The sequence below is a fragment of the Tachypleus tridentatus genome, chromosome 13 (assembly GCF_004210375.1).
Source record: "Tachypleus tridentatus isolate NWPU-2018 chromosome 13, ASM421037v1, whole genome shotgun sequence".
Taxonomy (NCBI): Eukaryota; Metazoa; Arthropoda; class Merostomata; order Xiphosura; family Limulidae; genus Tachypleus; species Tachypleus tridentatus.
The window spans coordinates 223,041,546-223,056,733 of record NC_134837.1 but is presented as its reverse complement, the minus strand read 5'-3'; the positions used below and the strand labels follow the sequence as shown (position 1 = coordinate 223,056,733).

The following is a 15,188-nucleotide window of genomic DNA, read 5'->3' as shown; positions in this document are numbered from 1 at the left end:
AACCACCCAAAACAAACAAACTGAAATAAATCTAAATTACCCTGTTTTCTTTCTAGAATGATTTAAAACTATAACATGAAACTACAAAGTAGCTTTAAGCTTGTAACAGTATACATATATTTGTAATAAACGTTATTATTTTATTATCCTTTGAACTATTTCTAACTACTCTCTTTGCCACTATAAGTTGTAAATCACTCCAGTAATGTGCAGCTCACATTACTGAATTAAATTATCCACAAGCTCCTTGCATGTGTGCCTTGTGAGATATTATTTTACCTAATTCAATCTTAACTAACCTGAAAAAATCTCTATTTTTACATTTTAGTTACTTTTATGATATTAAAGAATAAACACGAAAAACAAGAAATAAAGTACTTACCTAATATTTTTCTTGTTGTCTGTTATTGATGACACTTAACCTTACTTTTTTATACTATTGGTTATAATGCACTAAGTAATTTTTAAGTATTTAAGTAATGCACTTAAGAACATAGACCGATAACATGTAAAAAGCAGACAGTTTTCACTAACTCTTAAAATATTTCTGCTAAAAGAGCTGTCTCAAAGTCATCCAAGCTAGTTGTTGGCTTTCCATATGTATGAAGCTTGTACTCTGAGTGAAATTGACAATTACCTGTTCATAATACAATGTTATATAACATGTCATTTGATAGATGAAAACATTGTCTTTCAATTGGTTATAGGTAATATGTAATTAAATATAAGAGAGAACTGTTAACAAATCCTTAAAGAGAGGATGTGATATGTGGGTGAAGGCTATAAACTTGTGGTGTGTTCAAGCAATGACAATTCTATACTGAGTAATTTATACTTAATTTCATATTTTATGAAGGGGTGATGAATAAAATAATAAAAGAAGATGCCTAGAGATAATGTCACTTGTGTCACACTAGGGGAGATTCAGAATTTTGTAAAAATATTATAGAATTAAGAACTTAAATACTGTTAAAATATGGATTATTAAAGAAGGTTATATGCTGCGCTAATTGCTTTAACATATACAAAAGTGATTTAATAAAATTTTGAATACGATAAACTAAAACTTTATGTTGTGCTGTAGAGGATACAATTCTCAATAGGAATTAATATGGTTATATTGAAATTATAGCGAGGAGTCGTTAGTTTAAAATGTTAGTAAATGTTACCAGATTAGCTATTTAAACTGAGATATCACTCTTTTAATTATTAAACTTTTTTTTCCATTAATGCTTTTGCTGTGTAGTTCAGATACATCTAAATAAATTTTCATATGCAACAACTTCGAAATTCAGATTTATACCACAGTTACAAAAAAGAAAAAACAAACAAAAAACGTTTCACACAACTGCAGCATGTGGGAATATCCTCCTGTATGTGCAACAATATTTTACAATGATTTCATTGTTCATTCCTTGATTTAGTTTTACCTCTGTTTGTGCCATTTACTAGAGGATACTTTTCTTCTAATTTTCCTCAGTTTGTTGTTTAAAATATTATTTTTCACTATCCAACAAGGTTTTCGAGGAGTATTACTGTCAGATATAAAAAATATACACTGTCTTTCAATATTGCAACAGTAATACAAAAGGCCAACTTCATACTTTCATTTTTTGATGAAGAACTGACACTTTTTGAATGAGCCTGAAAATTAAATGTGCAATTAGAATCTGTATTTTTTGTCATGTTTCTAGGCATAAGATATATTCAATAATTATATCTAATATAAGTGGCTTTAGACATTTGTTCAGTGTAATCGAGAAAAATAGTACATACAAATTTGGAAGTTTTTATTTATGAATAGACAGATATGTAGCTTAAATGTTTGTTCAGTTAATATATTTAATAATGGCAACTTCAAACATTATTTAGTGTTGTGTTCAGCATTATTTGATGCACTTGAATAATTATAATTAAAATGACATAATACACAGTATAATTAGAACTAGGGAATTAGTAGAATTTGCTAATCAATTAATCTTTTCAGGATGGATCATGGGTCAAAGGCCGTGTCATTGCATTTGTTGACTTGCATTCAAAATTTTATTGAACTACTATTTTACGAATTTATGTCAGTAAGTTTGGAATCAAATTGTAAAATATAAATCAAACTTTAATATTATATTAAGTTAATTTCTTCATTTAAAATTAAGTATTAAAATACATCTAAATATAGATTTTAGTGAGTCCCATGGTATGTTGAATGCAGGACTGTTTAAAATTAAATGTTCGTGATGTCAAAATAATAATTCTGTAGTTTTGTACAAATTAGGAATTCAAAGTGCTAATACTGACAAGCTAGAATATCAAATAAGAATCTGTCATGATATACCCAGTGGTTTGCATATTATTGGTAAAGAATTCTACTACTAAGAAGATAATGACCCCAAACATTCATCCAACCTATACAGAATTTACTTAGGTAAGAAAAAAGCTGCTGGAATTATTCAAATGATGCAATGGCCCCCACAGAGCCCAGATCTCAATCCAATTGATCAGAAACTTGACAAATCAAAAGCTACTTCCAAAAACACTTTTAAGGGAGTGTATTAGAGAAGACATTAGGAGTAAAAGCCCAAAGGACACTTTGATCAGATGTGTTGCAACAATTCCTGAAAAGGCTGTCTGCAGTTATTAAAGCAGAAGAGGGACACAAAATATTAACTGTTTGTTGAACTCAAGCACTTTTACTGAATTTCTGTTGTACTAAATATGAAAATTAGTAAAATTTTGATGTTTTATCTGTGATTTATCTTCCATTGTTCTTTCAAAGTAGACTTTGTTCTAACACTTTTGCACAGTACTGTATCTATATATACATATATTAGTGAAATTAAATAATTACATTTAAATGAAGTTAAATAAGTAAACAAAATCATGAGGAAGAACTGCATTAAAAATAGCAAATTCCAACCTCTGATTAATTAAATTATAGCCAACCAGAAACAAAATATATTAAATTAAAGAAAATATGCTGCATATTCTTAAAAACAATCCTATGGTACAAGTTACAATGTGTGATTATAAAACGTATTCTAGGTTTTGAAGGTGCCTGCAGAAGTAGGACCCACTTTGTAGTGGGGATACATTGTCTATTAGCCTTAACCTCCAATTTGCTAGTCTCATGTAAGAAGATCAGAAATCAGTAGAGAGAGATGTGGGTGCTCAAACCCACAATGTTCCACATCTACATCACTGCGTCACTGCTCACAGACAGTTGGGGGAAGGTGACTGCTCTTCCAAGTTAAGATAAGAATAAGATACAAAAAATAAGGTACTGATTTTAAATAAATACAAAGAAAGTAAAATCAGAGAAATTTTACTAATAATTATTAATTTTAGTTACAAATAAGGTCATTTAAGAATTTGGCACAACTTTATGCACATGTACACCTTGAGCTGCAAGTAAAAGTACAACAGTCACAGTAAACTTAGTATACTGATATGGTTCAATGTTATTGAACCTTATTTTCCTTATTTATTTTTTTTTATTCTTATTTTAACTTGGGATAGCAGTCACCTTCCCACAACTCTGCAGGCAGTGAAGAGTGATGTAGATGTGGGACATTGTGGGCTTGAGCACCCACATCTCTCTCTCCTAATTTCTAATCTTATGTAGCTAGCAGATTGGAGGTTAGGAGAAAGTGTATCCCCACTGCAATATGGGTTCTACTTCTTCATTCACCTCTAAAACCTAAGATGGATTTTATAATCTCACATTGTAGCTTGTACCCTGAGATCTTTTTAAAAATATGCAGTGTATTTTGTTTAACTGTAACTTGTTTTGTTTCTGACTTAAAAATTATCATTATAATACATATATATTATAATTTTAAAAAAACAAGCCAAAACAAGAAAATACTCCACTAATTGAAAAGATCCCAGGGTAGAAATTATAATGTGGGATTATAAAATGTACCCTAGGTTTTGGAGGTAACTGAGGAAATAGGACCCATATTGTGGTGGGGATACACTGGCTATCAGTTTTAACCTCCATTTGCCAGTCTCACATGAGAAATAAAAGAGTAAAAATTAGGAGAGCAAGATATGGGTGCTCAAGTCCACAATGTCCCACATCTATATCACCCTTCACTGCCTGCAGACAGCTGTGGGAAGGAGACTGCTCTCCATAGAAAAGAAGAAATAAAAATAAGAAAATAAGGTACTACCATTTGGGGGTAAGTAAGTTGAAAACTTACCTCTTGCAGATAGCATTTCAGCCCCCAATATGGTAGAAAGGCACTAACTGATAGCACAGAAGATGAACTATACTAGTATAGCTCCCAACCACCCTCCATTCATTAAGTCTGCTATGACTATCATGCTCTAAACAAGCCTTTATGTGTGGCAAGATGTATATCTGCATAAAGTAGTGCCAACTTGTTAAATGACCTTATTCATAACTAAAAGTAATTAGAAATTTTAAGTAAAATTACTGTAATTTTTATTTCTTTATATTTATTTAACACATTCTTATATTTGTTACAGAATAGTTTAATAATGTTATTTAAAGTTTGTTATTAAATTTATTGACTACTAATTTTTGTATCAATATTTCAACATTACTGATGAAATACTGTAATTTGTTAGAAACTTCACAATATCTGAATAATTGCAAAGTTACAATGCTTATAACAGAAGGGTATGGTACATTACTATTAAGAGGGTAAGCCATAAATTGGAAAGGCAAAATATTTTATTTTCTTAAAAATAGTTACATCGATATCCTCAACAATTATTTTAATTTCTAAATCTAAAAAAGTACATTATTTACCCTAAAATGGTAGTACTTTATTTTCTTATTTTTATTTCAATTTTTTTCTTTACTTTGGAGAGCAGTCACCTTCCCACAACTGTCTGCAAGTAGTGGAGGGTGATATAGTTGTGGAACATTGTAGGCTTGTGCATCCATATCTCGTTCTCCTAATTTCTATTTCTATGTCTATTGCTATTCTTTTATATCTTATGCAAAACTGGCAAATGGAGGTTAAGGCTGTTAGACTGTTTATCCCCACCTCAGTGTGAGCCCTAATTCCACAGTCACCTCCAAAACCTTTGGTATATTTTATAATCCCATATTCTAGTTTGTATCCTGGGATCTTTTCAATTAGTGCAGCATTTTATGTTTAATATATATTTTTGTTTTGGCTTATTTTTTATGTTATAACAAACTAATATAATTAGTCAGAGGTTTGTTTTGGCTGTTTTTAACTCAGTGATGTCGAGAAACCCACTTGTAGAGAAATTTATATGCAAAAATGGCTCGTTTGGGTTGAGAAAATATTCGATACCGCCTTCTACATTTCGACACTCAGTTACACAACCCCTTTCAAACATGTGGTCAGCTTCCGGTCAGTTACCTCTTTCTTTGTGAACCTGATGATGACTGAAGAAGGTCGAAACATTGTTCGCTCTTCTATGTAAAATATGTTTTTAACTCAGTCCTTCCTTACGATTTTGTTTACTTAACTTTATCAAAATATATTACTTTGCACTAAAATATATGTACGAGTTACACACACAGTAACAAGTGGAATGTAATTTTGATTATTTTTGTGATATAATTCAAATATAATTTCAATTAATTTAGTATTTTATGTGGCTAATTTTTATAACCAATGTTCATAGGTAATTGATTATATTGTTCAAGTGAATTGCACCTCTCTAACAGATATGTTAAATACTTATCAATGCTAGTTAATGTGTATGTTCATGAAATATATTTAACTTAGTTGGATGTTCTAAAATAATATAAAACATCATTTTTATATCATTTCTTTTGTTTTAAATTTCATTGTAGCACAATTCACTTTTATTCTACTACATTTTGGTATACATTATAGTTAGACTTTTTTGAGTGAAGCAGAGATGATGAAACGATTTGATCACAAGAACATTGTTCAACTTTTGGGTGTCTGTACAATTGGCAAGCCTGTATACACAATAATGGAGTTTATGTTGTATGGTAAGTCAGCAGTTTACACTGTATGGTTAGCCTCATAACTGATGTTGTAAGCAGCATTTCTATATCATACTAGCATCCCCATCTCCAATCTAGAATTTCCATTTCATTGGTAGTATTCTCATCTCAAAACCAGCAAAAATGTCCACTAATTTCCAATTAAAAACTAGCATTTCCATATCATTAATTTCATTTATGTTTCTAAACTATCATCCCCTCTCAAAAGTAGTATTCTAATCTTAAAACTGGTGGCCCCTCCAGTGGCTTAGCTTATAATGTTTAAAATCTGGGTTTTAATACATATACAACAGTGATAGCTCAATGTGTAGTTTTGTATTCAACAACAAATAAAAAGAGCTAACATTCCCATCTCAAATTCATCTATTCCATCTCAAAACTAGTATTCCCATCTAAAAAAAACAAAACATTTTAGTCTGAAAAAATCTCTTGCAATTCTTAAGTGAAAACCAACAATTCAATCACAAAATTAGTATTTCGATCACAAAAAAACATTTCTCTGAACACCAGTGGAATTTCCAGCATTTTTATCTGAAATCCAATATTTCCTTTTCAGAACAATTTTTTCTATCTCAAAATTAGCTTAAGCTTTTGGCAAATCTTATCACATAACTAGCTTTATATTCAACAAATTTTCAGTACTTCCCATATGAAAACTAGCATTCCCATTTCAGAACTAGAATTTCTTTATTAAAATAGCATTTCAGTTTCAAATCCAAGTTTTCCAGTCTCTAAACTAGCATTTTCACCTAAAACACAGCAACAATACTTAGTAGCTTGTTCATCTCAAAACTAGCATTCGTGTCTCAAAACTAAAATTCACAGCTTAAAACCAGTTTAACTTTCCAGAAAATTTCAACTAAAAACCTACATTCTCATCACAAATCCAACATTTCTGTCTGAACACCAGCTAAGATTTCCCCTTTTAGAACCAGCATATCCATATCAAAATCAGTTTAAATTTCCAGCAACTCCATCACAAACTAGCATTTCTACATGATAATCAGCAAAAACTTTCGACAACCCCAAGCTCAAATTTGGCATTTTTTTTGTTTGGACCATTTTACATTTCCAGCATTACTTATCACAATAGTAGCATTTCGATCTTCAAATAAGCTTAAATTTGGAGAAACTCTTATCACAAAATACCAAATTCATCCAAATTTTAGCACTCCCATCTCACATTTGACATTTACATCTCAGAACCAGCAACATCCCTAACACACTTTTCTTTCTGAAAACCATTGAAAATTTCCCACAATTCCAGCTTAAATTAGCATTTCCATCTCAAATCCAGCTAAAGTTTCAGATAATTTTAACTGAAAACCAGCATTCTCATTTCAAAACTGGCCTTCTAATCTGGAAATTCATTTTTCCACCTGAAAACCAAAATTCACATCTCAAATTCAGAATTATCACCTTTAAATCAGTAATTTTATCTCTAAATTTTTAATCTAAAAAAGAAGCCTATATTTGTAGCAATTCTAAATTGAAAACCCACATTCCCATTTCAAACCCAGCTTTCCAATCTATCATTTCCATTGGGAAAAAAATTGCCAGAAATCTCAAAATTAGCTTTTACATCCACAAACTTGCATTTATATCAAAATACCAGCACTTGCATTTTAAACATTGCTAAAACTTACAGCAACTACTAGCTAAAACTTTAAATTTCCATCTCCAAAATAGCATTCTTATTTAAAAACTATAATTTGATTTCTCAAAACTAACTTAAATTTCCATCATAAGACCAGCTTTTCTATCTCCAATCTAGCATTCTCACATTAAAACTGGAATTTTTCATCATAAAGCTAGCTTTAAAAAATGGTTAAAATTTCCAGCAATTTTAAGCTCAAAGCTGTCATTCCCACCTCAAGACTAGCAGTTCCATTTGAAGTTTAGTATTGCCATCTTAATGCTGGCAATTAGATCTAATATAAACAGAATTTTTACATTTAAAAGTGACCACTCCAATCATAAACAAGTACTTCTCTTTACAAACAAATGATGATTTTCAAAAATTTCTACTTGGAAACTAGCATGTATATCACAAATTCAGCATTCCAATCTCAGAAACACCATTTCAACTTTAAAGCCAACATTCCTATCTAAAAATACTTTCAATTTTTAACAGTTCCCATCATAAAACTAGCTTTTTTTAGGCAGTTTCCATTGAAAACCAGCATTTCTATCATAAATCTAGCAATTTAAATTTCAAAACCAGCATCTCCTTCTCAAAACTAATATTCTGATCCAAAACAAGGTTAACTTTCCAAGAATTCCTAACAGGAAACTAGTATTTCCATCTTAAAACAAGCTTTAGTTTTAGTAATTAATTCCCAACTGAAAACCAGCAATTTCATCACAAAACAAGTTTTTATCATTCTGAAAACCAATAAACTATCCAAGATATTCACACTCAAACTACTATTTCCATCTCAAAACCAGCTTAATTTTTAAAATATCTCAATTGAAAACCAGTATTCTAATTTCAAACTGATATTTCCACCTGAAACTTTGCAAAAATTTCCAGCTCAAAACTAGCTTTGACAGCTCAAAGTTAACAACCACATCTGAAAAAACTAGCATTACCATCTTAAACTTAGCATTTTCTTGTCAACCCCAGTACTACCATATCAAATGTGACATTTTCATATGAAAACTAGCATAAATTTTCAGTAACTACCAGTTCAAAACTAGCTCACTTCCAGGTGGATTCCTGTTTGTGGTGAGGGGACCTCTTGGAGAAGGTTCTGTACTTTCAGTTTACCTTCCCTGGGATCTAAACATCTGCCTACGTGTTTGTCGTGAAGGGGAGAAGAGGGTCCTGGCAGTTGAGGGGTTCAACCCCAACATGCCACTTTGGCCTTGAATTTCTGTAGATGGGCAGTCTTGGGTGCCCCCTTTCCCAGGGTCAACCGAATATTAGTGTTAAACGTTTTCATTGGGTGTTGTGGATATTGTATCTGATGCTGTTGTTTGGGTATAATGCTCATGAAACCTGGGCATTGCTGCACTATCCTTGTTTGGCATTGTAGTGCATGCCCTCGTAGTGCTTCATGGTGGGTGGGGTCAGTGGTTGCTAAAATGTAGTCTCTTTAATATGGATACCTCAATCCATGAAAAATAAATGAATAAAAGTGAAAAAACAACAGATTGTTGGAAAACGACCATGCATGGATTACTTCATTGTCCAGTCACCATCACAGTCTTATTCCATGCCTTGATATCCCATCTATCATTCAATGTATGAAAAATTCTTAGGACAGATGTCTCACTTTTTCATTCAAAAGGGATTAGAGGAGCTTGCTGGCTCCCTGAATTTAGTTAAGAAGTTATGCACTGGAGACATTTTGGTGTAAACACCTACATCACAAAACACTAAACTCTTGTTGAATTCAAAGATATATCCAATAGGGGATATATCTATTGAGGTTACCCCCATGCTATTTTGAATTTCTCAAGAGGTGTGATAATTGAGAGGGATTTAAAGAACATTCCTGAATTGGACATCCTCACTTGTTTCTCTAACCAAGGCATTTCTACTGTGCACTGCATCTCCACTCATAAAGACAAAATAGTGCCTACCAACGTTCTTATTTTGATGTTTACATTGCTATGTTCTCCTGTTACAGTAGGGTGCTTGAGCTGTAAAGTACAAACACATATTCCAAACTCTCTCTGATGTTTACATTGCCAGCAGTTTGGTCTTTCAAAGACCTTTGGTTCTTTAACATGTGCTCATTATGGTGGCAACTATGTGAAGAGTATTTTTGCTCTCCATGGTTATAAGAAAGGATAAGTCAACATCTACTCCCATCTTCATTCCCACCACTCCTTCCAGTGGCTCCTGGATCTATTTCCTTTGGTTTTTGCTTCTGGTGTGTTCTCAGGTCCACATTGTATTCTAGCAACAAAATCTTTCAACAGTCCAAAGTTAAAAAGTAAAAAAACTGGATTGTTGATGATTGGAAAAGAGTGTTATTGACAGATGAGTCCAAGTTTGAAATATTTGTTTCATGAAATTTGGGAAAATGGAATAATACACTTAGTGTTGAAAATATAACTTGTATATATAAAGGTTAAATTCAATATGTATGAAATTTAATGACAGGCAGTTGCTGTCCATTCTACAAAGTTTCATCATGAATACTCTGCCTAAACAATCTATCAAAGAATAATGTTCCCATATCAAAGTAATCAATAATTTACAGCAAATTGCATTTCAGTATGAAAAAGCAACTAAAATGTTATGTAATTTTCACTGTAAAACTAGGATTTGCATTTTGAATTAGTGTTCTCATCTCATAAGCAGAATTTTTATTTTAACCCACAATTCACCGATATCACCAAAACATTTATGCCCATCTTTAATAATATTTTTGTCAAGTAATTTATTATACCTGAACTAGTTGAGAGACTAAATTAATTTGTTTAATGATCTCTGGGTTAAATATTCATGATTCAAGGCATGTGATTATCAAACTTTTTTAAGCTGTAGACTTTTAAGTACATTCATCTTAGTACATTTAAGCATAATATAAATCTTTTATTCAAAGTTTTATTTCTGTAGTGACAATAGCATTCAGTTATTTTTATAACTAATTTCTTACTAAATTTATGTTACATCTGATAAACAGAAATGTGTAATTAATATCCTGTCTTTATGTGTATAGTTTCTTTATTTTGAAGTTGTAATTTGGAAAGTGATGAAGTTTAAAAATGGAAACTGTATTTCACCAACTAAATTTGGTGTTATTTTTGATAAAGGGGATTTGAAGACGTACTTGTTGGCTCGCCGTCACCTGGTTCGTGCTAAAGAACGGTCCTCTTCTGATGAAGTGAGTGATCAGAGGTTGACTAGCATGGCCTCTGATATTGCCCGAGGGCTGAGTTATTTGGCTGAAACGAAATATGTTCATAGAGACCTTGCTTGCAGAAATTGCTTGGTTAATGCCTACAGAACTGTCAAGATCGCAGACTTTGGAATGTGTCGACCTATGTATGATTCTGATTACTATCGGTTTAACAAGAGAGGTGTGTAGGTTGTGTTTATGTTAAACTATAGTATGTTGTTTAACCCCCTCTACTTGGGAATCATTTTATTGCACATCACAAGGTTTTAGTGACTTATAATCAAATTTTAGTTAAACTATGTTTTGTTTGTTACATCAAAATATACCATGAAAAATTGGAGCTACTAGTCTGTATTTTAGTAGTATATAAGTTTTAAGTTCTTAATTTTATTAGGCAATGTTTAAAAATATTTTGATTTTCCCCTAACGTGGCACATTTTGTCTAGGCATTCAATTTTCTCTATTTTATTCACCATTCCTCCAGTAAGTATGAAATTTAATGTAAATTACCTTTAAATTGTCATTGCTAATAAAAGCCATAATTTTTACAGCTTTTAATGCTGTTTTCTTAATAGCTCTTTTATTCTTGATACTATATTATGTATAACCAATAGAAAGCTAAAATTTTCATCTATCAAATAACATATATTACAAACTTACAATAATAATTAGATTCCCACTTTCCCTATCTACCATTTAGCAAAACCACAGTTTCTTAGTATGTTGAGTTTTTGTTTTGTTTGAAACCAAATAAACACAGCCATAAAACTATGCTCACCAGATAAAATTAATGATTAATTAGACAAAATAAAACAATATTTTATCAACACCAGTAAGTTTCCTCCACAAACCATAGAAAACATTATACACACATACCTAGACAGAAAGCAAAATCAAGCAACAAAAGTAAATATATCTCGCATATCAAAAAATCATGAAACCATATACCGCTGCATACCATATATTCCCGACATTAGCAGAAAAATAACATTTGGCAAAAACTAGTAACAAAATATGACATTCCAGTTAATACCAAATGTATTCAAAAACCAGGCACAAAACTACGGTCTATACTATGTAAAATCTTCACTGACAAACACAACACCAACATTATTTATAAAATACAATGTGATAAGTGCCACGACTTCTATATTGGAGAAACAAGTAGAAAAATGGAAACCATATTCAAAGAACACAAAAAGCACCTTCATACGTTTTCGAACACTGCAAACCAAATAAACACACCATAACCATAGAAAACACCCAAATACTAAATAAAGAAACAAACAAATGCAAAATTAAAGAAGCCTTACTTATACAACAACTAAAGCCCAAAATAAACCAATACGAAGGAACACCTTTATACCTATATTAATAAATATAATCAAACATCTAAACACACCCTCTACATTCCTATACTAAGTTACACAACCCCCTTCAAACATGTGGTCAGCTATTAGTCAGTTACCTCTTTCTTTCTTTGTGAACCTGACGATGACTGAAGAATGTCGAAATGTTGTTTGCTCCTCTACGTAAAAAAATTTTTCTCTACAAGTGGGTTTACTCGACATCACTGATTGCCATCAGAATTGTTTAGCTCTAGAACAGAGTTGAGGAATATTCTATTACATTACTTGTGAGTGAATGTATAGTATTTTAGTTATAAACTGTGGTAAGTTCATGTAAGTATGCATTTATTTTTGATAGGAATGCTTCCTGTTCGGTGGATGGCTCCTGAGAGTTTATTGGATGGATTGTTCACACCAATGTCTGACATTTGGAGTTATGGGGTCTTACTTTACGAGATAATAACATTTGGCAGTTTTCCTTACCAGGGATTATCTAATAACCAGGTTCTAGATTTTGTAAAGGGATTCAACACTTTAGCAGTGCCCAAAGGATGCAAGGACCCTTTGTAAGTTTTATTTAAAGATTGAAACCTATTTGAGAAAATTTTGGAAAAATTTAAAGATACTGTTCAAGTTATATCTAGTATTTGATTGTGTAAACCTAGTTCATAAAAATTAAGGAATATAAAGTATTTTATTGAAATAATAAAAGTCCATTTTTGAATGGAGTTCTTTCCTTATTTTAAGTGTAAGTGTTTCTAATAAAATCACTAGTCACATAATGTGAAAATAAAAAAAGTGTATCATAAAGTAACACATATATTTAAATCTAAACTATTTTCCGTCTATGTCTATAACAGAAATACAAGATGTCAAGTTTCAGCACAAAAACATTCAGTATTGAGCTTTTCAAACCGTAGTTAGTTAACAATGAATTTCAGTTACATTAATGAGTAACAAAAAAAAATTTTTTTAATATTTTTTTTTCATTGACTGAAACCTTTTCAGGAAAAATTTGCTACATAGTTGCTGGTCAAAATTACCTCAGAATCGGCCAGGAGCTAGTGAAATAGTAGAGATTTTGGCTCAACAACCAGAACTGATCTCTCCCTGTCTGGATCTTCCAGTAGCCAGTGTGGAAGTTGAAGGTACAGATTCCATTGAGCTTGCCATTACTGAACAGACTCGAGTTCATTCTGTTTCTCTGCCAAACCGACCTCCACGGAAGCCTATCACTCAACAAACTAATTTTGATGCTGAACAGGGAGAGCTAAGTTGCTCTGCTAATCATCTTGGAAATAGGGTTCCTGAACACTGTGGAGACCCTGTACAAATACGGATGCAAACTCCATCACTTGGTACTCACTCTCACTACATTTTCTTGAAAAGAAAAACTGCCATTGCAGAATAGACTCGGTCATATTAAAATACACTAGCAAAATGATATGCTTTATTGAAAATCATCATTGTCAGTTGAACATTTGGATAGTAAAACTGTGAAGAAACATTTTAGCAATGTGAAGAATAAATATTTCATATCCATCATTTCAAAACCTGAATATTACAGAGGTATAATTTTCATCATTATATAGTGTTACAGTCTAGTGCTGTATTTAATGAAGATTTCCATCTTCCTCTACATTGTTATAATCACAATTCTTTTCCTTTACAGTTGTCTGATCTGTGTACCCAATATCAAGTTATATTCGTTCCTAATTCACAAACTGTAATTATAAAGTCTTATTCTACATTGATACTTCTAAAATTAAACAGAATACTTTTTTTCCTGTTTATTTAATCTAAGTATAAGTTTAGAGTTACTTCATATTTAGGCTGTGTGGAAAGACAGAATAATTTAAATGTACAGAAACGACATTGTGTAGAATAAAACCTGGTATATTATGCTGTATATAGAAATAACTAGTTTTAGTGTTAACACCAGATAAACGTAACAATATAATATATATTGTACATAATTATGAAACTCATTTTTACATATAAGAAATGAAAACGGATGTTTGTGCAACTCAGGAATTTTTGTGGCAATTTATATTTTTGTAAGTTCATGTTTGTGGATATTCATTCTTGAAATATATTTAGTTAAGTGTGAAAGAAGTTAATTATAAGTGTCTATCCCAGTTATAACTAGTTTTCAACTGTAGTGACCACAAGGTCTATAAAATCGTGCAACAAATGTGGTGGTTTACAAAACAAAAAAACTTCAACAGGTTTATTAATTTAAATTCCTTATTGGTAAAGAACTATACCTTTCAATATTGAAAATATTTTTTGCCACTTTTGAAAAATAAGTAATTATCAGACCTGCTTATGTTTTATTTCTAAATTAGTGATTGTTTTTTATCTTATAAATAAGCTATAAGAAAACAGGCCCAAAACTATTTGAAATTACCAATTCTCTACCTTCTTACCTGGATGAGATATTTGTTTTTAAATTATTGCTGCAGCTTTTTTACACATGTAAAACAGTGTTTAAAACAGTATTGGTTTTTGAAATGATAGTGGAAATATGCAGTAAGCACAAGCAATTATCTAATTCTATGGTTTCACATTGTTTGAAAATTTTTTAATGTAGTGGTGACAGACAATACAAGAACACTGACAATACAAGAACACTTGACTGACTTCTGGAACATATTTGTAGTTATACCTTTATCTATTCCACTGAAAGTACAAAGATGTTTGTATATGAGAAACTGTGGTTTATGTATGGCATGAAATGACAAATTAAATGATTTTGTAAAATGAGTGAGAACAGTTACTTATGTCTCTTCAAACAACAGGAATTTCAACAATTTATTGTTTTTGTACAGCAAGTGAATACAATAAAAAACATTCATAGAAATATTCTTACAATACTTAAATCTAACTAATAAAAAATGTAATTAGTGATTTTTCCACATACATTCAAGCCAGTTTTGGTTGTTTTACAATTACTTCACATACATTAGCTAAAATATTTTACTTGCTAAGTAATTACTTAAA

At 31.2% G+C, this 15,188-nt stretch overlaps 1 protein-coding gene across 1 annotated transcript in view; it reads left to right on the top strand.

The window, feature by feature from the left end:
- The window catches only part of LOC143239183 (uncharacterized), a 123,425-nt gene extending 108,484 nt beyond the window's left edge, over positions 1-14,941 (top strand). The window contains exons 16-20 of the mRNA XM_076480048.1: positions 100-102; positions 5,848-5,965; positions 10,751-11,017; positions 12,544-12,751; positions 13,194-14,941. Coding sequence (XP_076336163.1) covers positions 100-102; positions 5,848-5,965; positions 10,751-11,017; positions 12,544-12,751; positions 13,194-13,596 — 999 coding nt within the window. The 3' untranslated portion in view covers positions 13,597-14,941. The remainder of the gene's footprint in view (positions 1-99; positions 103-5,847; positions 5,966-10,750; positions 11,018-12,543; positions 12,752-13,193) is intronic.
- Positions 14,942-15,188: the final 247 nt, after the last annotated feature.